At 38.3% G+C, this 24821-nt stretch overlaps 1 protein-coding gene across 2 annotated transcripts in view; it reads right to left on the bottom strand.

Annotated features, from left to right (window-relative positions):
- Positions 1-5942: 5942 nt before the first annotated feature.
- Positions 5943-24821, bottom strand: part of BICD2 (BICD cargo adaptor 2) — a 95116-nt gene continuing 76237 nt past the window's right edge. The window contains exons 6-8 of one of the 2 annotated variants that reach the window (XM_074913987.1): positions 23698-23849; positions 11247-11457; positions 5943-9654 (exon numbers count right to left, since the gene is read on the bottom strand). In XM_074913987.1, coding sequence (XP_074770088.1) covers positions 9607-9654; positions 11247-11457; positions 23698-23849 — 411 coding nt within the window. In that variant the 3' untranslated portion in view covers positions 5943-9606. Of the gene's footprint in view, positions 11458-23697; positions 23850-24821 lie in introns of both variants that reach the window. The other variant, XM_074913986.1, reaches the window with a different exon arrangement.

The following is a 24821-nucleotide window of genomic DNA, read 5'->3' as shown; positions in this document are numbered from 1 at the left end:
AAATGTGCCTGCTTACACTTGATACTGACATTCAGACAAGTAGAGCTGTATTTAGATGGACTCAGGTATTGATTAGAAGAAATATCTTGATATACATAGATAGAAAATCGTTCTATAAACTGAAGCTTAAAGAAAGAGGATTCCTGCAACCCAGGAGACTTGCATGAGACATTCTGAAACCACACACAAAAGCATTTAAATATGCCAGGGAACTTATTCCTCTCCCACACATTCTCCTCATTTTCTTGCACTGTTCCTTCTTTCTGTAGTCTCATGTGCCTCTTCCTTGCCCCTGACGGCTAGTAAATGTGTTAGCTGATCCCTTTAAGATGGAGAAATGCATATTATGCAGTCTGTATTACCAGACTACACTAAATTGCCAGCTGCTTTTCTGGAATTGAGTTGTTCCTAGGCTCTATGCCAAACAATCCCTGCCCACGGCAGATCCAGCTGCTCCAAGTTGCTCAACAGTCCATCCTAATCCATTGCTGCCATTTTTTCCTTGCTGCCTCTTTCATATTTTCACATAGCTCCCTCCCTTTTTTCATTTTTTTTTTTAAAACCTGCCTCATGCTCACACCCTTTCCCCCCACTTTCTCATTTACCCTTCTGCCACCTCCCCTTCTCCTCACCCCACAGAAACACATCAGTTTTTCTACAAATAGGTTATTTGGGATTGGACCAATTGCTGCTTTTGCAAGCTTTTTTCTGTCTCCGTGAAAGCAACATCCCTTCTGAAACAGGACACTGGTGAAAGCTGGCCTCCAGTGGAATGAGAGAAGCAGCAATGACAATTTTGCCTCCTACAAATGACACACAGATGGAAGCAGATACATTTGTTGCCCCTTTGCTGGCAGATGTTCTGTCAGGTTTATTAAAAGAGCCCCGAGCTTCATAAACATGATGAAGCAGCGAAAGTAACAGTCTCAGTTTACACCTCTGGGAAAACCCTTCCAGATGAGAGTGAAGAGCCTAACCCAAGTCAGAAAAGAAATCAGGAAAGATCATGATAACAATGACTCCAAGGGTAAAAAGAAACAAAGGTGAGAAGAAAAAGGCATGTATTCTTACCATGCTTTCTACCGCCCAACCAGCTTCTGCAACTGGATTAGAAAAGGCAGAACACAAACTTCATCTTTAGCTCCCAGCCCTTCCTGAGGCTGTAATTCCAGTTCTGCTGTGGACTGTTGGTAACTTAGGGGGGTTGTGAACATCACTGAGAGCCTAACTGCATATTTTACTGAGTTGATGAAAGATACTTTAGCCTCTGGCGTAACAGCTCTTAGAAGTGTTCTCAGCTATTCCATGCCCTCATTGTTCCAATTAAAGGTTGAACAAGCTTTTAGCAAATATTTTTAAACAGAAAGTAAACATTTATTAACTTATTAAAAGATAGATTTATATATATATATATGTTATATATAAATAGCGTTTTACTCTGTTATTTAAATAAAAAATATCCAGGCTTTCATCTATGTAGCACAAGGGAAAAAAGGTACAAATCAAAGATGTAAACTTTTTCTTTTCCCCTACCATTCTAGTTATTGTACCTAAAAGTGGTAACTTAAGAAAACCACAAACACTAAAACCCACTATCAGTGATGCAAAGTCAGGCATGCAGTTTCACTGGCAGCTGATAGGAAGGTGCAATTCAGAGACATCTAGAAGACGGCACCATCTCTGATGAACTGCCAGCAGCACAACAGAAGGTGCCAGCCACAGTGCTGCCTGTAAAACAGCCAGCAGGTCTTAGAGTAAGATGGCTTTGTTTCTGCGACTAAAAACGAAATTATATGGTGCCTGAAAATTGGATTCATTCTTGCTCCAGCTGGTTCCTAAAGTAATGTCATCAAAGACCAAAATTGATACCCAATGGCTGCTGAGCAGCTTGCACAAACCCAACAGCACGACAAGAGACAAGCAGTGCTCATGTTTGCAGCAAGATTGAAGGCATCAGATCTGAAAGCCAAAGACTACCTTGTTAGGGAGAACAGATAGAAGACAGGGAGATTGGTCTGACGCTGAACAGCAGGGAGGGGCACAGCGTGGTCCATTTTTTGACCCAGCTCTTTAAGCATGGTCAGATGCGCCACTTCAGCTCAGAGGGGCAGCTGCTTCACCCTCCAACGTGAGAGCACCTGACAGAACTGCACTCTGTTCCAAGTCTGCTGCTACCTGGTCTGTTCTTCGGATTATTAAAGCATCTGGAGTCAGGAGAGAGTAAACAACTTGCTGCCAACAAACGTGAAGCACAGCAAACCTCTGGCATTTCAGGCTGTAGTGGTGAGTAATTACCAGTGCTAACCTAACTAGCAGTACCTGCAGCTAAAACCAGTGACTCACTGCCAGCAGGTGCTGGGGCCTCTGCTGTTCAACTCAAGTATTTGCACTAACCAAAAAACCCTTGCCACCCTAAGCATGAAAAGCATGCGCATACTGGCTGTAGCTGATAGCTAGGAATTCTGACCCTACGGAGAAAGACAAAACCACAAGGAACTCGCTTTTACAAACCAAACCTTATTCTTCAGAGCTGTTACCAAATAACCACATGACTACCAGCTAAAAAGAATTAATGATTTCCCCATCCTAATAAGACACAAGTTCAGGCTATTCGTTCGATCCAGGTAAGATCACACTTTAAAACCTCCTCCCAAAGCTGTCAATAGCATAGGCTCCACAGTCTTCTCCCTGACAGAGATGTCAGTCTTCTAAATGGAGAGATACTAATGCTTGGTCTCTAAGACTTTGATAATTGGCTTAATAAAGGCTCATTGTTCATTTGGCAATAACAGGAAGCTAATGTTCTACTGCTGGATCAAACACTTTACTCTTTATCCCTTGATAAAGCCTTGAGCTCCATTCATTTGAATTCCAGGGTAGAAGCCACACAGGAAAATAAGCTAAATAACATCTGAGATTAGTAGAAGCTGCCCAAATGTTTACTCAATATAATGTGGAATAAGGATACAAACTGTCCTAGTTAGGAACAGTCTCATCACGAGAAATTAAGTGAAAAATGTTTGCGATTATGAAATTGCCAAATTGAGTGTTGTTCTTAGCTTTGAGTTAGCATGCACCTGAATGCTGGGAGTCTCTCTTAACCTAAAATTTCTGTGTAAAAGATAGGGAGCAAGGTTTCAAGGAGAAGATATACTATCTTTTTAATGTCAACCAATATGAAGCAGCATATAGTAAAATGAACAGTTGTTTTTCCTTCTCTGCTTAAAGATGGAATTTGTCATTCCTCCAATACATTACTCTTTGATTAACCAGTTTCAAAAAAAAGATAAAAAATACCATTATTGAGAGTAACGGATTATGCAAGCACTACCAAGAATTTACTTTTAAAAATTCTGCTCTTTTAATACATATGATCTCATTCAAATGATATACTGAATCATCAGTTTTAAAGTTTCTCCTGCCTGTTAAGCAGGTTACAGTATTTTAGCATAGGACATTGACAACTCAAATGTCCAACTGCTGACATTTTTGAAAGTTAAATCACAGAGGTATTTTAAAAATATAAAGGTGTTCAAAATCCATGCAACAAAGAGAATCGGGCAGGTACATTTTTGGCCTTCGCAGTGTCCTCCTAACCTGACATGTGATTTAGTAAAAAACCACAGTATTTGTGGGTTCTGCCCATAAAGTCATTTCCAGCTTAGTTAACCGACTTCGACTCTCGCTTGCTAAGCTGGTGGAAATCTGGGTGTGCATACTTAGAACTCACTTCAGCCTAGCTTAAATTCACTTCACCTACATGTAGCTAACTCAAACTAACTTAAACTGATTCTCAGGTTTTCTCCATCGTAAACACAAAAATCAGCTTTCATTACACTGCTCCCACTTGGTATACTGCTTCAGAAATAAGTCTACTTTATCTAAGAACCAGATCCAGCTTGTTTGCTGGCTTTTTTTGTTGTTGTTGTTTAAAACAGTTACTGGATCTAAGACATTTTACAGCCACTTCACTTAATCATTATCACATCTGATGACTTAGTTACAGCAGTGTGTCCCAAAGTCACAGGGTTGGGTAAGGTAAGGTTGGCTGTGCCAATTCATTGTACAAGATCATGTCTCGGACTACCTTGGGAGATACCGTGCTCAGTATACCAGGGAAAAAAGTTCACTTTACAGCTGTGATGGCTCCTTCTTGTGGAAATTTGCCTTTGCACAGAGAAGCAGCAACCCTCCTCCTTTACAGGGAAGCGAAAACAGCTCTCTTGGAAGAAAAGAAAGGAATAAGATGAAGTAATCTTTTGAGTAGTTTGTACATCAGTGTTTTTCCCAGCAACCACTAACAAATGCTTGCTTGAAGCTTTTATAAACATTCAATGTAATAAAAATAAGTACCTACTCAAAACAATCTTATTAACCATATACTCAATCATATTAACCATATACTCAAAATAATCAGGTTAACCAGCTGCTTTGCTTGTTTTTGAGCTCACATAGGTGATCTTTACAGTTTTTCATTGTTTTTATTAAGTCCTTGGGTGGAAAAAAAACACATTTTCCTGGTCCTGTAGGTCAATCTACATCATCAGCCTTTAAAAACCACAAGAATAGGAATATATTTTTGAAAGTCTAACTTCTGTAAATATTTGTGTAGCTGAATTTTACTATCTTATCCAGTGGGATCTCCCAAAAGCACCTATATCTTAATTTTCTTTGCCTTCATTCCATAAAACTAGGCACATGGGGACATTTAGATCTGTTTCTCTTTTTTAGGCAGCTAAGTACATCTGACAATCTGCCCTGTTCTCCCTGTGGGAAGTTAGTAGCTGGTTTTCAAGCCTTACTTGCAAGAAACAAATGATCACTACTGAATTCCTAAATCTACGGCAAACAGCAGCGTTATATTAGCTGGCAGATTCCTTTTCTGGAGACTAAATACAGCAGTATCTGCAGTCTGGAATGTAGCTGGTGACCCACCCTCCCCATTCAGCATAGGCGACATTCCCTCCAGGCACTGTATTTTTTCTGCACAGAAGAGAGTCAGAGAAATTGATGTTTTAATGAATAGCCAGTCACTAGACGAGCTTTTAAACTAAATATTCTCCTTCTCTTATTTTCTTACTAAAGCATTTTTGAACCACACTGTTCTATTTCAACAGGTTTGTTCTTGTTCTTCTGTCATTTGCATGCACATATATTTATAACATGTTTCTCCCTTAGATCACCCTGCAGATAAAGCTCCCATTATAGCAAATGCAAAACTGTACAGTCAGGGCAAGCGTTCTAGCAAATATGCTCTGCTAGTTTACTGCACGCAATTCAACAAAAATTTTCGAAGCCCAAGTAAAAATTGTCATATTACTCTCCAGTTACAGTATTAATTATGTTGATTAGCTGGTGTAATGCAACTGACTGCTACCAGATAAACAATTAACAGACTAGTTCTAGGAATCCTACCTGGGGACATAAGAGTTGTTCAACTGTAGTATAAAACTGTATTTAATATTTCTAGGGGCCAATATCAATTCATATCCTTGTATTGACGGGGCAAACCTTAGCCTCACCCTCAGACTTTAAGCATACTACTTAGGGTTTTTTTGTGAGTTTGTTAAATTCTACTGGATAAGCATCATCATAACGCATTTTTGAGAGTATATGAGGAGTTACAGATGTAACTTCAGGAAGACTTGTTACCACTGCCACCAAAAGCATTAGTCCTACCCTCCCCACTCCTGTACTACTACCAGTGTTTGCATGGCTGTTTGGTGAAACAGATTAAACTAGCCTGATCCAGGCCAAAACTAATCCAGGAAAATCCCATGAAACAGCAGAGAGGATGGTGCCCCCCAAATATGACCATAAATAATTAATTTTCTAGGACTGCAGTAAACTTAGTTTTATCTCTCAGGTAAAAATTAGTATTTAAAGACTAATTAAAATGGCGCCTTCTTAAAACACAAACACAACAAGCAGAAAATGCGATTCCTTTTCTCTTTTATTGATACTGCCAATGTGACTACCTTTACGCAGGCAGATTGCTTTCCTACATTAAGCACTTTTTTATTAATTTGGAAGTAACATTTTGCCCTCTATACCTCCTAAGGTTATCCAATTAACACACAGTTATACTTTTAAGCAGTTTTCACATTTTCTCTTTAACTTTTTTTTTTTTTCAGATCTGTGTAAAGGTTACTTGGCAAGAATACATGCATATGACATTAAATGGAGACCAATCCACCACTAAAAGGTAATGCACATAAAACATAATACAGTACTTCGACATCATTTCAAATAAATACCCACATACAAATGTAGTAATTTTAAATGCAACAACTTTTCTTATGAATCAATACTGTAACAGAAGATGGAAATATAAGTCCCCACATCTAGGAATAATAATGCTTTTTTTCCAGCAAACAGAAATCTTTTCCCTGCTGTCAATATTATTTCAATTTGTACTTTTTTTGAGGAGTGGGAAGGTTCCCCCCCAATAAGTACCAATTTAATCATTTGTGTGAGCCTCAACAAACAGTAGAGAGATAGGTACAGCTTGTTGATGCACTTCTCTGTTTCTGTTTCCTGAAATTACAATGATTAGATACAACATGCAAGAGAAGATATCAATGTTTTGTTGTTCACATTTGCAAACAATACTATGGTTAACTGCATCCACCACCATACAAAGCTAACATAACATCAATATTCTTGATACGTTCTTTGTACTGTTACCACAAATGTGTCAATACATCTTGCTCATTTGTTCAGCATGAGTCCATTTGGTTCCCAAAATGTATTCGGGTTTGTTTTTGTTTTTTTCTCTATACCCCTGAATTTGCAAGGATTTGCATGATGAAATATCATTGACTAACAGAATTTTTTACAATTCCTTGAATATATAATCTCTATAGTAAGACTACCCATTAAAAATGTGCGAAAGGGGAGTTCACTTTGCACTTATTGCTCCATGTTTTTAATAAATTCCAAAACAGCCATTCCATGTCTTCTAAGTTACAGGACTTAGACTAAGCTATTCTAAGAGTCTCCCTTAAAATTATTAAAGGCACTACTGGCAATAATTAATGACAGAAAGGCGCTGATATATAACACCCTATCATTGACAACTTTAGAATTTTTCTTTCTAAATGTACCATAATTTGGCACAATAAAATGAAAAAGTAACAAAACAATTCCAATTTGGAATTTAACTGGTATAGTTGTATAAAATTCTGTTAATCAATAATACTTCAACTTCCTAAAACCCAGGAATTCTGGAATTTATAGGTAATACTACTTATTTAATATTTTTCAAGTGCCTATTACTGTTTTAACCAGAGCAAAGTCAAGTTTTCTTCTTGTTACATTGAACTATTCCTAAGAATAATAATACAATATGAAAAAAACCCCAGAATTTGAATACCCTGGATTTCTTAATGAACATGGCAGTTAAAAAAAAAAAAATCAGTAATTTAAACATATAAAGCTTAACATTTTATAATAATAAAAAAAGCTGCTGAAGCACAGCACACAGTTTAGCAGAGCTCCTGTTTTTTGTTGAAACTCTTTTCTAATCACAATCTAGAGCCCTCCAAAAATCTCTGCCACATGCTGATGTAGAATTCAAGAATCACAAGCCCAAATTGGAGAGAGACTATGAGCACAAACCACTGCATTTATATAAACTCTTCTACATAAGGAGTTAAAGAAGCTAAAGAAAAATATCAAAATATCAAAAGTGCACAGGTTTAACAATCTGATAAGAAATGAGCAACTGCAATGAAATAAGAAATTCTCCCATCCGAACATTTCTAGTAGAACATAAAACTAATATGGTGATCGTTACATTTGAAGTAAGTTTCTTCAGCACTTGTAAGTTTTCTTACTGCATCAGCACTTATAGGTAAAGCTTGTTTGTTTTATAGCTTCAGACGTAAAAGGAAAGTTTCAGGTAGTATATAGGAAAAGGTGTTTTCAAAAGTTAGGATCAGGTCAGTGGTTTCCATTCTTTGTGCAATGGGCTACCACTTTTAACCAATATGAAAGAGACTAAGAAATGCTGTTGCACTGTTGGAAAGGCCTTCTCCAGGGACTACTCTACAGCTGAAAAATGGAAAAAATAAAATAGCATTAGAAAAAAAAATAAATTAAAAACCAGTGTTTATTTCTCAATTAAAGAACTGAAAACTTAAACCGACATGCTGCAAAAGCTGGTTAGTTGGTTAAGGGTGTCTTAACTTACTGGGGTAGAAGCAGCCATTTTAGCTCACAGATGCTCTCCAAGCTGATTGAAACAATGCTTTATGGGTTTAGCTTCGAAGCAATAGTTTTGCAGAAAGAAGGTTTCTTACAAGTACTGAATAAAGCTTTGCTGTTCAAGCACAAGTTAATAGCAATAAATGTGCAAGAAACATTTTCAGTGAAGCTTTAGGCTCTCCAGAAACATGCAGGTCAGTATATCATGCAGACCAATGCAGAGAATATTCAGAAAAAGAGCCTGCTTGTAGAGGTAGGTGATGGCTTAAGGAATTTTCCATGCTTTATCCCAAACCCATTCAAAGTGATACGAAAGACTTACAGCAAATGTACGTTTCAAGAAATTGTTAATCAAGAATTACAAGACTCAATCTAAACATTATCTAAAAATACAAACAGCAGGATCAAGTCACCTTACCACCATTCCTCATTCTTTTTACAACAGGTGCTACAAGAAGCCATAACCTTGACAAGCTCAGATAGCAGTCAGGTTGGCTTTTTTGTTTTTTAAAGATCCACAAAAATGAATGAATATGGAAATGACTATTAAGACTACTGGGCTAATATTATAATTGCTCATATTTGGAACCGAAAGCATGAGCCAAGATTGATAGTAATAGTCACTGTCTGGTAACACTGAAATCTTTACAGAAAGTTCCAGTTAATTTGAAAAAACCTAACACTGCCTTTCAATTAGTTTTTCCAATTTACCTTTTTGCCGTTAGTATTTTGCAAAACTACTGCCATTAAGAGACACGGAAGCAGTGAAAACTGTATTAAAGCTCCCTACCACACTGGAAGCTAAATTGTAACTGTTTCTTTTGGAGCAGAGAAAGTTAGCACTCAAATGCCTGCTTTTACAAAGTATTTTTAAATGACAATGCAGGAATGAGAAGAATAAAGGCCTTTTGGAAGATTGTGCAGCAAAGAGAAAAGCAGGATTGAGAACTGTTAAAAGATGTCTCACTTCTAAAATATCAAACCTGCTATTTAACAATATTAAAGCTCAAATTCAGGAGAATTCAGTGTTTTCCAAAAAGAGTAATAATAGACGCACAGGGCCTAGTTTCTAAAGCCAGGATTGCCATTTGTTTAAACTTCTCAAGCAGTGATGTTTGAGCAACACATTAGGCTGAAATCACGTGGGGCTTTTTTTCCTCCTCTCCATATTGGTAAGTGCAATTCTGGCACTGGACTGTGGCAATCTGATGTTTCCCAGCTTTGTGGCAAGGTTTCTACGGTTCCGTTTGTTTAAAATCTCACTGCATGAGTTTAGAAGGCTCTCTTCTCCCCCCACTCCCTAACATCTGGGAAGCCAAAATCCCATGTGGTTTCCCCTCACTGGGAAAACAAGCTGTGCTCCTTATTACCTTATATTAGTACTGTGATATCTCCTGACTACTTATAGGCAGAGCGGCAATGCACAGGAAGCAAGCTGCTGACCATCTACAAGAAATGGTAGTGAGATGAGGCAGTACCACACCAGGAATATTAGAATGGCTTTAAAAAACATCACTATCAAGCAGACAACTGTGCAGTCTCGCATTGCTTTTAGTAATACTATAGGCATACAAATTATTTTGAAAGAGTACAAAATGAACAGGGCTTTACATTAAAATAAAATTTGAGGCTAGGCACTTTAAAACTCTGGTTTAAAGAAAAATGTGTGCCTTGTGCTCCACAAATTTTCCACGATTTTGGAAGCAACGTTTTCAATCTTTTTCTCTTATGTAGGCACCAATTATGAAGTACACTTTCATATTATCAAACATATTGTAATTATGTGGCTAAAAAGGCCCCTTAAAAGGTCAATAGTAGACAAAGGTTTATGTGTTTTTAAATACTAATATGTATACTAAGCTACTTCATAAATAATTATTAGCAGGATGATCTGGTCCAACTTCCTGTGCCTATAATGTAGAGCCCTGTGAAACATGTGCTTGCATAAGGAATGTGATATCTTCCATGTATTTAAAAAATGATCAGAGCTCTGACATACTATCCTATTTAGATTAATACTGAAAGCTGAGAAAAATTGTTTTGTGACTGACAATACTAGACCATAGTCACATTAATTCTACACATGTATGCTGTGTGGCTACAGTAATAAAAACAGATTCTTTCTGAAGTGTTATGCTTGCAAGGAGCAACATGAGACCACAAAGATCCTTTCAGGATGTGACACTTTTCCACAGCATAACTTCTTAAAGTGGAATTGTCTACCAGGTAGGATCCCAATTCTTAAAATTTTAAGTTTTATATCAGATGGGGTAAATATTGCATATTTTAATATAAATGTGCAAGTTTCTTCTGGTTAACCCTCTGAAGAGAGGGAAGCAGAGTGTAAATAATGTACCCTACCAAGTTTTGTCTAGCTTTTATAGCCTATAAAAGCTTTAGGACTTTGGTCAGTGGTGTTATGACAGTAAGTTCTTAGTATCTGCCACAACAGGCAAATTAAGTTTGGTTCCAGCTTCAAAATGATCTGCATTTTCAAGACATGCCTCTAATTTTAATATTTGCCTTTCACCACTTCTTAAGCCACAGTAACAAGGAAGGTTTTCTGTTTGTTTCTGCTGTGAAAGCATTTACTGAAGTATGCTGCAACCCTGGAGAAAGGATCACATTTGTGCTATACAAACTACAATTAGTAGCACCAGATATACTATATCAGGTGTACTCTTTTAACACTTACCATAAACAGCAAACCCCATACATGTTAATTGTGGAAAAAGCTAATTCCTTTCCACTATTAACTTGTTAATAGCATCCCCATACTTATGAATTAGTTACAGTTAAGACCACCATAATACAATTTGTATTACCTGGTTCAACAACATACTAGTACAAGTCAACTCACTGCGACATTAGATAGTGGGGATTTATGCTGACAGTTACAGCTTAAAATAAGATGCATAATATGATTTTTCTACACACCTGTCCTAGTCACAATAGATTTTATATTTCTCACTACAAAAAACCTCATTGTTAAGGACAGATCCTTCAGATCTGTCTCCACAGGACCGAATATGACTTACACTAGGGTTACCGCTCTTGGCTTTGGAAGCAGATTTTGTGCGCACCCTTTTGGACTGCTCATGGTCTAGCTCCAAATGTTCCAGGCGCTGGGTCAATGCCAGTTTCTGCTGGATAGCCATTCGAAGCAAGGAGTTCAGAGTCTTCTTCTCATCCTCAGCTGCTGCGAGCTGCCGCTGCATTTCATCCAGCTGTGTGACATATTCGTCACATCTGCAACGAAATATATAATCTTTAGCAATCCTGTTTCCATCTATTAAATATTAATCCCTTGTGTCTGGCCGGTATTAGCAAGAGTGACAGCTTTGCAGTTGCTTTCATACACACCCTTGTAAATAGGAACTTCAATCAAACCTAGTAGAAATTCACAATTACTTTTCACAGGGGTTCTTACAATCCCACACTCTGCACTTACATTCAATGCCTTTCAAGACACAGTATAATTAACAGCATCCTTAGATAACGCAAGTATGGCACCTGATAGATAAGTACTCCTGTCTAAAGATCAGTAAGATATCCTTCCATAGTGAGTAGACAGAACGCAGTCAAATTACTTTTTTCTCTACTTACAGAGACCACAACAGTTCTAAGCTTTAGGCCAAAAAGGGAGTCTGAGGGGAACAGTAGGGATGCTGCAAAATGACCATTACTAAGGCTATTAATAGCACCTGATGAGCACCTGAACTTTGTAGTTTGTTACTTTACACATGGAATCCAAGTAACAAATTTCCAGTGGTGACTGAACAACATTGTTAAGAACAAGCATCTTTCATAATTCTACTTTAACCTACTCTGATTCCTGATGTAAAGATTCTATAATAGTTTTTATTACTGTTTTCTCTATAGCAAGTGTCCTTTATATAATTGTATTCACCATCAAAATTAATTTAAAAACAATTAAAGGAACTGAGTGTTACTGGGAACCCTGTAGGCAGAGCTGTATGAATGCCTGCAAGCTTCCATCTACGGTCATTCCCACTGAGCTTGGAAGCTACTTAACTTGCACGATGCATCATGAACAATTTAAAAAATTAATGTCTTTACATGTAGATGAATATTTACTGCACGTGGAAGACTAATTATGAGTATGGGTAGAAAAATAAATATTCATAGGTACCAGCTAGAATTTACAATGGACACATCTGTAAAATACAACTTCTTCATAAAAACAAAAATATCAGCAGAGAAGCATCTATTGACATCAAAATGGAAAAGCCCCTGACTTTAAGGGACACTTATCACCATTACGTAATATAAAGCAGATTGGGAAAAAAACCCCACCACATCACAAAACAAAACCGCATTCACATGCAGATTCATCAGCTGTGCTTTTACTATCAAGTCTGGAATTCTGCTCTCCCTGACTTCAAATAGCAGGATTAGGCCTATATTTCTAATTATATTTGTCTGGGAAGGGAAAAAAAAAAAAAAAGGGGGGGGGGGGGAAGGGAAAAAACAGGATTTAATTTTTAATACCTATGGAGATTAAGCAATAACCCAGAAATATTCATATAAAACCTGTCTGAACTACAACCAGTGTAGCTCAGCATACCAGAAGGTTTTGAGTTTAGGGCCACTATGTGAGCGGGAATCTATCCTCTCAAATCTCTGTGCCTCCTGCTCTAAGGTTCATCACAGTACTTCTCATTCTGTGGAGCATAGTGGGAAACCAGCGTGTGAGGGGTTTATCTTTTTAAGAGAGAAAACTAGGAACTTAAACTTGCTAGAAGCCTAGCACCTGCCCTTTTCATAACTAGAGACACCTTAAAAGGCAAAACTGATCCACACATCTCAGTGTGTGGAAGCAGAGTAAGGGCCAGATCCTACCTAATTTACCATTAGCACTAGAGACGAACAGAGACTGAAACGGCCCTAGGAAGTCTGAAAAGACAGTAACAACAGTCCTTGCCTCTTACGGAAGGTGGCACAAGCTCCCAAATGAGGGCACAACTACAGAAATGAACAGCTCACAGCATCACTGCTAACACTCTTGCTCTAGATTGTCAGCGGTGTATTTTCTTCACTTGGGAGTGGGAGCAAGGCACAGACAAAAGGTCAGTGGGAGGCCTGAGGGCTATGGGGTTTCCATCCAGTTTTCAAACACACTCATCACGTTAGAGGTGAAAAGCATAAATCTGCTCATATCACAAGCTACCTTGCTGTTTTCTTTTCTATCCGCACCTCAATCCCAATTCCTTCAAAGCTCTGTTGCTGCAAAGCTGGGGAAAGTCCAGAAAGTGCTACGAAGTCCTTGAGAAATGTAATACGATTGCTTCAGCAAAATATGATCTGTCACTGGAGTGACCTGTCCCCGTTACCCTTGTTTCACTCTCAGTATTGCCCTACCAAAAGATTTGGGCAAGGTAAAATTATGAGGAGGTTTAGCCCCACTCTCCCAACAACTTTCATGTGAATCAGAATTTATCCTTTTCTTTCTGTACAGAACAGGAAGATAATTTAGCCCCAAAAATTTCAGCTCAGTGAAGCAGTGTCAAGACTGTGGCAGTCTGTTTATTCATTTGACTTCCACCAGAGGTGCTAATCAAAGTCAGCCACAGCAAGAGGGGCAGATTTCTTCCCAACCCAACACCCCCCCATCCCTCCCCCCATTAATAAAAAATAAAATTTTAAAAATGAGAGATGATGAAAACAAAACCACTGCAGTAAAGCAGAGCAGGGACTTCCCACAGTCTCTTGCTAATGTCCCTTAATCCTCTTCTTGTTTCTGGTATTACTCAAATGCCTCTTGATCGAGTTGTGCCAAACCTGATAGCTGTCTGGTAACACTGACAAATGCTTGTCAGAGTCTAAAAGGCAGTCAAGTCATTCACATGTGATCCAAGCTATAATTAAAGCCATGATTTTGACTCCAAATGGTTATAGTAGCAAGTCATTATCTCATCAAGCTTTCTGTTAGCACAAAGGTTTAAAACATCAAATGACCGTCCTTAGAAATTACAAGGCATTCACTATTTCAAGTATCTAAATCAAGATTTTTTTTTTTTCCCCCATAAAACTCTATGCAGGGAGTTTTTCCTTCATTTCCAACAAAAAGGAAGTGTTATCAGTAGCATACATACAGCTGCAGTTTTTACTGTACCTGAATAAATGTTCTTTCACATACAGGAGAGGACTAGGGAGAGGCAGGAGTTTTAACTACTATGATTACACAGTCATGCATCCTGAACTTGTTTTCCTGATCTTTAAGTCAAATGAAATGATACAGCCTCAAAACCAAACCTTCTCCTGTTGCAAGCATGACTGTCCAGGGTCAGAGGAACACAACACAATGCAAAATACAGCAACTGTTCACCTGAACAGAACAAGTGAGGGTTGCAAGGTTTCCTAGAATTGGATATAGACATTGTGTGCACAGGTGGACTGGGATCTGCCTTATTTAATTTCTTCCTTCCTGCTGTTCACTGACTCCCATTTTAATTTTATCCAAAAAATAGTTAGCCTCCCCAATGGCAGCATATTTTTGTGGTATATGTATCTATATTTTCACAGCTTTGCAGATATAACAATAAAAGATCCTTCCCTTTTACAATTTCATTTGCCACGTGCTGAGCTATTTCCCAGCTACATATTCAATACCAAAATCATTAGAAGGTCAGAGCAGAAAATGTCTGGTTTAAAATCACCTCTGAAAGAAAATAATTGAGCTTGCATGCTTTAAAGAATATGAAATTAGCATAAGACTGTTGTACATTTACACATTCACAGTTTTAAGTGGATACTGAACAGAAGGCTTTGATGTTGCCTGTTTTCTTATGAATGGTAATTAACAACAGAAAAGGGAGCTTAAGGAGACATAAACTAGATTTTTTAAAACAACACCAACTAGAACATCTACAGAGAGGAAATGTCTTGAATGTTAAATATAATTATGAGAAATAAAAACTAAAGCCTCTAAAACGCTATCTGAAGCCAAATTATTGAAAAATATAACAATGGGTTGTCTCCTTTTCAAAAGCTGCATGCCACTACTTCCCACAAATGCCAGCTGTGCCTTATTTCTACATACCATTTTGTTTAAGCTTTAGCAGGTACTATATTTAATAACATTTATAGCTAAATTCATTACTGAATGAAGATCTGTTCTGGAAGAAAAACCTGATGTAACCAAATGCACCTGGGTATAATTATACTTTTTCCCCCTCCTCTGCAGTCAGCGGGGACCATATGACAACTTCCAAGAAGCCAAGACAGATGCAACTGAAGGAGGCCTTGAGAGAACCACCAACTACTTCAACTTCTACCTTGAGATTAAATTGTCAAGCTACACAAGAAATCAGAACATGGAGGATTAAAATCACATTTTTTCAGCTTTATTAAAAACTGGGAAACGTACCAGCAGAGCAGCAGTTGAAATGACATGTAAATGAGCACTGATTGCATTCGGCTATAAGGGATATGCGCCACCTGCTATTTCAAACTGAATCTTTATATCAGAAATCAATAGTAAAGACTGAATTTGAACACTTTCCTCACAGCTCCCCCTTACCCCAACCCCTGGTGAAAACCAGCTGATCTGCAGAGAAAGCAACAATTTTGTATTACCAAAGCAGGAAGACAAAGAAGATTGTGGCAGCAATAAAGCTACTGAACCTCCTTTCACAAGATGGCCTTCCACTCTGTGTTGTGTGGCAAATGCAGATGAGCTCTGCGATGTGCTGCAGAGCTGTGCTCCTCAGCACCAAGGGTAAGATTTACAGCCAGCCCATACACAATTTTGATTTTTAAGTGGAAGAACAGAGAAGGTTGTTACTAGGGATTGACAGCAGAAAACAGGCATGCCTTCAGAAATTAGATCACAGCTATTCTCACCCAATCTGTTTGAGTTGGTCTCCTCTGAAGGAGCTCATACTAGATGATTTTGCATAGCCATAAAACCATATACATTTGGTTTTTAAAAAGCTGTTGAAGCAGAAGTATTAAAAAGTTTAACCCCACCCAAGCATTCTCCACGCAGGTAAATTTGCCATATGCACTAATCCAAGTGCAGCTGCACCAGAACTCAGATCCGACTGCAGAACCAAGGCCCTCTGCTAGGTCAGCATGCTTTAGATATTTTTAGGAAGTATACTAAAGCTCAGTTCTTGCCTTGGTTTGCATAGTCATAAACCACACAGAACCAAATTCCAGAAAAATTAAATAAAGCACAAATCCTGAAGGCGGCAGAAGAGCAAAGCACCCCAGATTTAAGCAGTTTAAGATCATAGATTAGCAAATTCAAGGAAGTATCTACAGAAACCTTAGCCAATTGCTAATTTGTAATTACTTTCTCAATACCTTGCACTGAAAACTCATCTGGAGTTGTATATTTGAAAGGAATAAATGCTGTGGCCTTTATTTAAGTCATTGTGATTTTCACCAAGAACAGAAAATAGCTTATAACGAGCTATAGTTTTCCAGAATGTTCATAATCAGCCATGTGTAAACAATGTCCATTAGTAAAACCTATTAAAGAAAGTAATCAGACCACGAATCTCTCTTGTAGTTTGGAACATATGGGAAGAATTACCTCCTGCACTGAGAGGGAACAATCAGCCCCACACTGCTGGACACTACAGCTCTTCTAAATTTCCACTGATAAAAATTCTCAAGGAGAGATCATAAACTTTTATGGCAAATTCCCCCCTCCTAGAATTTAAAAGAAAACTCCTTTTTTTATATATTGAAAGGGTGAAATTAACAATGCTACGCCACTAGATTAGAAGTAAATTTAAAGCTATCGCATAGGGGGGACATTGTTCCCAGTTCTTCACTGAAGGAAGTAGGGAAAGGGTGGAGAATCTCATCCTGAGCTCCATCCCTATCTACCCTATACCACTGCAGCTGTGCACATGCTTTGTTTTTCAGACTATAACACTTCCTATTAATTGCCAAATGAAACCAATAATTGCCTATCTAAAACACAAATAACTGCTGCTACAGTAGTCTCCCATATAAGGTATTCTAAAGTAACCCACGTTCCATTTTGATTAAAAAGGGCAGACAAACTACACAACAAGAGCTGGCATTGTCTTTACTCTGAATATTTCAAGAGCTGGCATTGTCTTTACTCTGAATATTTCTATGGCACCACTATATCATCACAGGAACCCCTTCTGTGTTTTACTCTCCTTAACAGCAGGCATTCAAACAAATCACCACGGCACAGAGGAGTTACTGCTGGGGACACAGCCACTTCAAAAAAAAATCCGAGAGAAGAGTGAGAACTCACTGTTGCAACCCAGGTCCAGGGTCTGTCTGCAAGGGGCACCTTCACCAAGGTTGAGTCTCCATATATCCAGCATTACTTGTAGTGGACATTTTAACTGCCAGATACATTTAGAGTCTAGAGCAGGCTTATCAATGCGATGAACATGACTACGTGCAAGACATCACACATGGGTTTTTGTACCATGTTTGTAAGACAGTCGAATGCCTCTGTCCTGCCTGGATGTCTCCTTGCTTTCACGTGGGCGCTGGTGGCCCAGACATTTTTCTCTCCAGACATCATTCATCACCTCCAGATCTAACACCAGGAATAGGAGGCAAATGCTGTTACTCCCATATGGGAATCCCATTCTGGAAATTTTCAAAGTCACATTTTCTGTGTCTGGCTCCTCAAAGCATTTATGCTACAGGATATTTTTAGAGCAGTTGAATACTTCTGTGTGAAGTCCAGTAGGAAGACCCTTTAGCTATAATTCTCAATCCTGTGAGGACTGTACTGTTCTCTGCATGATTTCAACTGCTTTATATTCTGCAGGCCTTTGAAGTCCATGAACAGAAGAATATTTTCCCAAATGCTTTGGATACTTGGAAAACTGACAGAGAATGTATGATTCTGAACTGACATATGTATTCATGTGAAACACACCTTTTCTCCATTAGTGAAAAACTGCTAGCTGCTAGTTTCTTATGTGTATTCATGGCTTTGTTTCTTTATCAAAAGCACTATCTTGTCATTTTAATCTAATGTTACATGCTGTCAGTCTTTCCAGTATGTTCTAACACTTGCCACTTGGCCCCTTGCTGACTTGTTGCAGTTTGTCTCTCTCTTTACTTAGTGTTTATGAAACACTGGAACACGGGGGTAGCCATTAATTATATCTAGGCATATTTGTTTTCTACTTTTCAAAGCCTTCTGCTTCTGCTAGATTTCTTTATTACTGTATCTTTATTTTCAATGAATGACAAATGTCTGTTCTCTTACTATCCTTGCTTGTTCTCAGGCTCTGGAAAAGAACATACATGAACAGCAAGGTTGAGAAACCCGTGTCTTTAATCAGAGGAGCGAAGATGCATTCTAAGTCAGTTCTCAGAGCCTGTTTGAGTCTGTCAGGATTTATCAGGACAAATGCAACTTCATATGAATATAGTTATTTGGTTTTGTTGCCTGACCTTGAGCAAATAAGCCAGCAAGGAGACAGCCTGGCTGTTTTCAGCCTGCTTTACTCCATTCACTGCAAGAGTTTGGCTGTAACTTGTCACACAGGAGGTACTTCTAGAGAAAAGAGACCATGGTGTCCTCCCATGAGTGCACACAGTACTTACCATGCAAGTTAGAGACAAGAAATTTGTAATCTATATCAAAAGACAGAAAACCAGCTGAAAAATAACACAGGGAAGAGAAAGGTGAAAAAACATGTTTCTGCCATTTTCTCTATTTAGTAGAATGTTTGAAAGGATGTTTACTCAAATTCTAGCAAATAAAAATCAAGGAAAAAACCTAGCATAACAAAATAAAATAAGCTTTGCTTTTTAAAACGCAAAATTGTATTTAAACTGCCTTCTTGTCCAATCCATGACAAGCTTTTCTCAATGTATTCTTTTCTTGGCTGTGAAGTGATGCCAATACTGGCCTCCTGCTCTTCATCTAACCATCCTTTAAGGACCTTAACCTGGATTGCTAGTTGGTGAATCTGTGTACCATCAGCACTTGCAGCGTACTCTGGAAATAGCAGATTCGGAGGTGTTCTCCAAACAACTAGCAGAAACCTAGTCTTCTCACTCCCTCCTTCCTTACTGAAAAGTTAAAGAAGCCTCAAGCTTAAATTCCAAGCCCAATTTTTCTCATCTAATGTGCTTGCAAGTTTGAATGACAAATTGCTTACAGGCAATCTAAAAACATATCTTGATCTACGTGACAAGGAAACCCTGCTTCACTCCCTCCCCAAATCATTAGAACATAGGACATACTCACTTAAAGATCCCTCAGAGCACTTAAGAGAAGCTCGCTCTCTGGCAAAGAAAGGAATCAGTCTTTCTTTTGACAATATTTTAGAGGAAGATGAATTAATTTATCTCAGATTTGCTACTAGCCCCCTCTCCTCACCCTTCAGTAGGGATTTATGTTGTTCTGCATAAACAAACCTTGCAATTTGCTTAACCTACTAAATGAGAGTTTAAAAAAAATAATTTAAGGCTACCATAAAGTATTTTTTGAGATTAAATATTTTTGCCAGGAAAAACAGCAGCAACTCCTGGCTCTATGCTCCCTATGCATCACTCTGAAGTGACCTGAATACCACCCACTGTATCTACCTCTAGTCTGGTAACTCCTGTTCTCACTTAAGTTTTTCCTTACTTGAGTGCTGTTAACATAGGGCACTTGGTCACATTAAACTCAATAAATACCCAATGAACACTTTGAAAGTAGCCTCTTGTTTCATATATACTTGAACAAAGACCTGACTGAAATGAGTTAACTGCAAATATGTGTTCTTTATACCTTCTTGTTATAGAGACGCAGTTAAAACTCAGAGACAGTTCAAATTCTGAGAGTAAACACTGCTTTTTAAAGGCTTACTCTGCCTTTTGGAAATTTCCATTGAAGATTTTATTCAAAACCAAATCAGTTATCAGTTTATACTGTCTAAGGTAAAAATTCTACCATGAGTGGTTTGTGTGGAGCTGTATTTTCTTTTGCCAGTTTGCAAGGATTTGTTCTTTAAAATACCGAACATACTCACCCAGATATTACTGCAGCTCAGTGTTGCAAGCGTACTATAAAAGTTACTGATTTCTTTACAATGTTCAATCTCATCATGTGAACACAAACTATTCTGTTTTAAATTCCTAAGTAAATACATTCATAAGCCTCTCAAAACAGCAGCCACAGCAGTGCATTTTGTACAATGAATTTTGAGAAAGATTATTTTGTGAAATATTCTTTCAAATAGCTTCTCCAGATAGCAGGTAAAGTACAGGAGCCAGATGGTATCCATAAAGAAAAAGAACTATCACTTAACAATAAAGCTGAAGGCTCCACCCTAATGAACATTTACTGCACCACTGTCAGGCCTTGTTTGTTTACATTTTGCATCACCCAAGCTGCCTGTTAGCAAGTGCAAACCTACTTGACAAAATAAAACAAAAGAGATGTTCAGTTTCTGTTTGCATTTTAAATAGAGAAGTGATTGCATACTTTTTTTCTGGTGAAGAGAGAATGAAACTAATGAAACATCAAAATGTTTGATTGTAATACAGTGATACATAAAAACCTATTAGAGTCTTATTAAGCAGATAAATTCCATTTTCAGCTCTACAGGGCAGATTTTAATCTGGTTTCCAGTGCTTTTAGTCTGTATATACAACACGGATACATATGTTAATTAAGAAAAACTGGACTTTAACAGGACAGCTATTGCATGTATGTCTATAGTACATTATGCATATCTTGATTTATTCCCTTGTACAACAGCTTAATTTTAGGTGCACAGCATTGTCTAGCATGCTGCAGCAGTCCCTCAGTGCTAGAAGCTGCTAATCTGTCTTGCAAGCCTTCCTTTGTCTACAGGTTGAGGTCTTATTGCATTTTCATCACTTATTAAAAATAGCTGGTAGTATTGTCAAATTAGTAGGATTAACCTACTTTAAAAAGGAAATTAGGTCAGTTACTATATTCATGCCCAGCCTTCAATTCTCATGTATTGTTACAGCTCTCCTGCATCCTACAAAATGGGCGCCTTCCTGTGGAAAATATGCATGTATCTGTGTGCAGCAGTCTGCTTCATCTCACATGAACACAACACTGAAACAAATGCAATGGGGTGAAAGTCCCATCACTTGTTATTAGTCTCCCCTGATACAAACCTCTTGGGTCAGAGAAGAAACACAACTTACTGTAGACTGTTAAGAGGTGCTCCTTTAGCAGGTTGTTTGCGATGCTGAAGACAAACTGGGCTGTTACATACTTCTGATATTTGAACACACCTAATAATCAGACTCCAAAACAGTTTTTGAGGTTATCTTCACCAAAGCACCTAGGAATACTCCTTCCAAACCTACCTCACCTAAAACAGAGACTAGGATGAAACAACCACTGACAGAGGAATACACTCAGCCAGCCACCAAGCTCCTAACCCTCTCTGACCAGAGATCAGGTAGGGACAGGGTGACAGTACCCTACCTGCAGTAATAGGTCTTGACAGCTATTGTGGCATCTGAAACACTGGACACACTGGAAGAAAGAAGCAATTCTTCATGCTCTGTGCATTTGCCACTGTCTGAGGTTGGATGCAAAATACAAGGCCCAGCTGCCTATCTGCCACACAACCATCAGAAATGCAAGTGCTCACGAGATGAAAGGCTCATGGACCATGTCTCCACTCACTCCATCCTCAGCTTTGAGTCCTCATTTGCTCTTGACAGCTTGTTTTATTCACTACAGTTACTAAGAAAAGCATAAATTCAGAAATTACAATTGTTCATTTAGGCAGGAGTCTGTTGTGCATCCCAAACAGAGCTCACTCCTGCCTCTAATCGCTCACAACCCCGTGAGAGCTCCAGGACAGAGCTCTTAGGTCTGTTACTTTCAGAAAATCTTTTATTCTGCCTCTAAATTCCCCATGCCAAGGAATCCTTATTATTGTCTTCCTAGTAAAAGGACAAGATTGACCTCTAGATAAAACACCAGAAGAAAAGCAAAGAGAGAATTACCCCTCAGGCATTTCTCTTGCAATTCTTCCTCTCCAAACCAGTTCACAGTCACTCTCTCACTTTCACACTGAGGCAGGAAAATCAAAGTGTCGGAAAAACATACTGCAGTTACATGTAATTAGACAGCTAGCTATCTGCATCTAGGAAAAATAACCGAAAGTTAACAATATGCTTTTTCTCTTTCCTCTCAGCTTCAAGCTGATGTACAACTAACAAAGAGTTTGCAATTTTTGCATAGTAATTACACTCCAGAAAAGGAGAGAGAGGGGAAAGAAACTAAGACAAAACCAGACTGCACAGGGCATGCCTTTCTCTAGCATAATGAACCACCACAACTCAACCTTTAGCATTCCTTGATATCCATTTCTCCTTTCCATGCTAACCCACACAGGCCCAGATACTGCTGAGAAAGGCTGAATCACCAGGAAGTCTAAGATTACTCAAGGAACATAAGAGCCCCCCCAAACACCACACAAAAAAGCTTCAGGAATCCGCATAAGCACCTTCTTGATTCCTTACTATGGTACTTTTTAGCAAATGACAGAAAGAAAAGCTTTTCAGTCTGGGTTGTTTTTGTTGTTCGTTTTTTTTTTAAAAGTGTCCAGAGAAGGCAGACAATGAAGCAGCGTACAGCACATACAGACTCTCCCATCCCCTTGGGTTAGCTTAAAAGCAAGTGCCTAGGTTCATTAAACAGCATCCTTTACAGTCTCTCTTCTTCATCTTCTTTAGGCAAAGCATGGAACATGCAGGCAAATGAACATTGTCAGGGGTGTCCTGTGAATCTCACTGAGCTATGATACTTTTAGATAAAGTGCTTTCTTTTCCCATTTTCCAGGATTACCTCCACACAGGAACCAACTAATGTTCTTTAGCTGTGAAGCAGATATGGATTTTGCAACATGATGTTGTTGCCTCAACGTTTCCCAGAAGAAATGCGTAGACTTAAAGAAAAAAAATCAATGGCAGTAGCAGCAAGCAACATGCAGATCAAACCAGCATTTATCACTTCTACAGCACGTGACATGTCAGGAGGACCACAAAGTACAACTAAGAAGCAGAAGCAAGTTCCAAAGACATATGCAACCCAAAACAGCTCACACAAGTAAATGAAATGAAAGAAATGCTAACTACAGGATGGACAGTCTAAGAAGTTTGCAACATCTTCACTTTTTTCTAGATCATTACAGGTCAAGCAGAGCCGCATCTTCATGATGTAACAAATGCTCATTCTGCACTGTTAAATGTCACTCCTCCTCAGAGTTAATGGCTTTGAGAAACAGGGATAATCTCACATCCCAAATCAAATAAATACTGTTGCAACAACTTCTTGTTTCCTAGCAACATACTGCACCCCTGGCATTTTCCTCATCAACTAGAACATACCACAGACAAACACCGTAAGCAATGAACTTGGAAAAAGGCACCCCACCCTGATACTCTGCATGGGTAGGTGGGTTCAGCTCTTCTTCCACACAAGCAAGAAACTACATTTTGCAGAGTTTGTATGTTCTTTACCTTGTAGCAAACATTGCTCTCAGGGAAGAGAAAGTAGCAGCATCTTCTTTCAAAGCCTTCAGCTCATTTCGCAGCTTCATCATTGTCTCCGTAACCATAGCTTTCTCATTTTCATACTTGCTTTTTAAGTTGGCAAGGGCTACCTCTGCAGTCTATTGTTTACCAAGAAGAACAGAAACATACTAGTTAATGAAACTCTTCACAATGTGGCTTGCCAAGAGATTTCTAATCACTATTCACATAATGAAACATATATTTTGCACTAGAATGTTAAACTTCTGGTTGACTTTTCTTGTACAGATTAAATAAAATTTCATTTTGAACACTGGAACAGATATGGGTCTCCTACTCCCCTTAACCATGCAGCAACATCTAGGAAGTTACAGAATATACATATAGTGACACCTATCTCCAGCTACTAGAAGAAATTAAACTTTACATACTTCAACACAAAGAACAGTAGTCTATTTAGTATCTCTATATTTAAATGCATTCATCAATCACTTGCACAGTTCTCTAACCCTTTCAGCATTTTGCCCATCTTACATTTTGGGCCACCTTTATTAAAATGTACAAAAGAAAACTGCAAGTATGCATATATTTCTTAAACAACACTATAGTTTTGAGGGTTTTTTTTTAAGACTTCAATTTGCATTACTTTAACTTCAGAGGAGATAATGAAGCATGCCCCATGTATTAATAGCACTTACTTTCATCTACTGCACTGCTAGTGTGTATCAAATTGCACAGCCCAGTCCCTAAAAGCTAATTTTACCTTTCATCCCTGTTATTTTGACCATGTTCTTATATCACATCCTCATCTTGGAAGACTTTCTTTTATTTTGCAATTGGAGAGAGAACTTAAGTTTAAGAACTCTTAAGGCTAACTACTAGAATTCTCTCAAGTGTTAAGTAAGAGTCATGTCTCAATTTTAGGTGTCTTACATTAAATATAAACTATACAATTCAGATAGACAGTACACTGAAGCTACCTTAAGCTTAATAAAAACCTCATGAGTATGTGACAAGCTCAAGCCAGTTAAAGCCCCAGCGCTCAGCTTTACAGCAGGACGGTTAAGTGCCTCTGATGAAACAGCCTGCTTCAGCCTTGTACTGAACAAGTA

Source organism: Athene noctua, chromosome 10 (assembly GCF_965140245.1).
Source record: "Athene noctua chromosome 10, bAthNoc1.hap1.1, whole genome shotgun sequence".
In the NCBI taxonomy this organism is placed as follows: Eukaryota; Metazoa; Chordata; class Aves; order Strigiformes; family Strigidae; genus Athene; species Athene noctua.
This window is presented reverse-complemented; position numbering and strand designations above follow the sequence as displayed.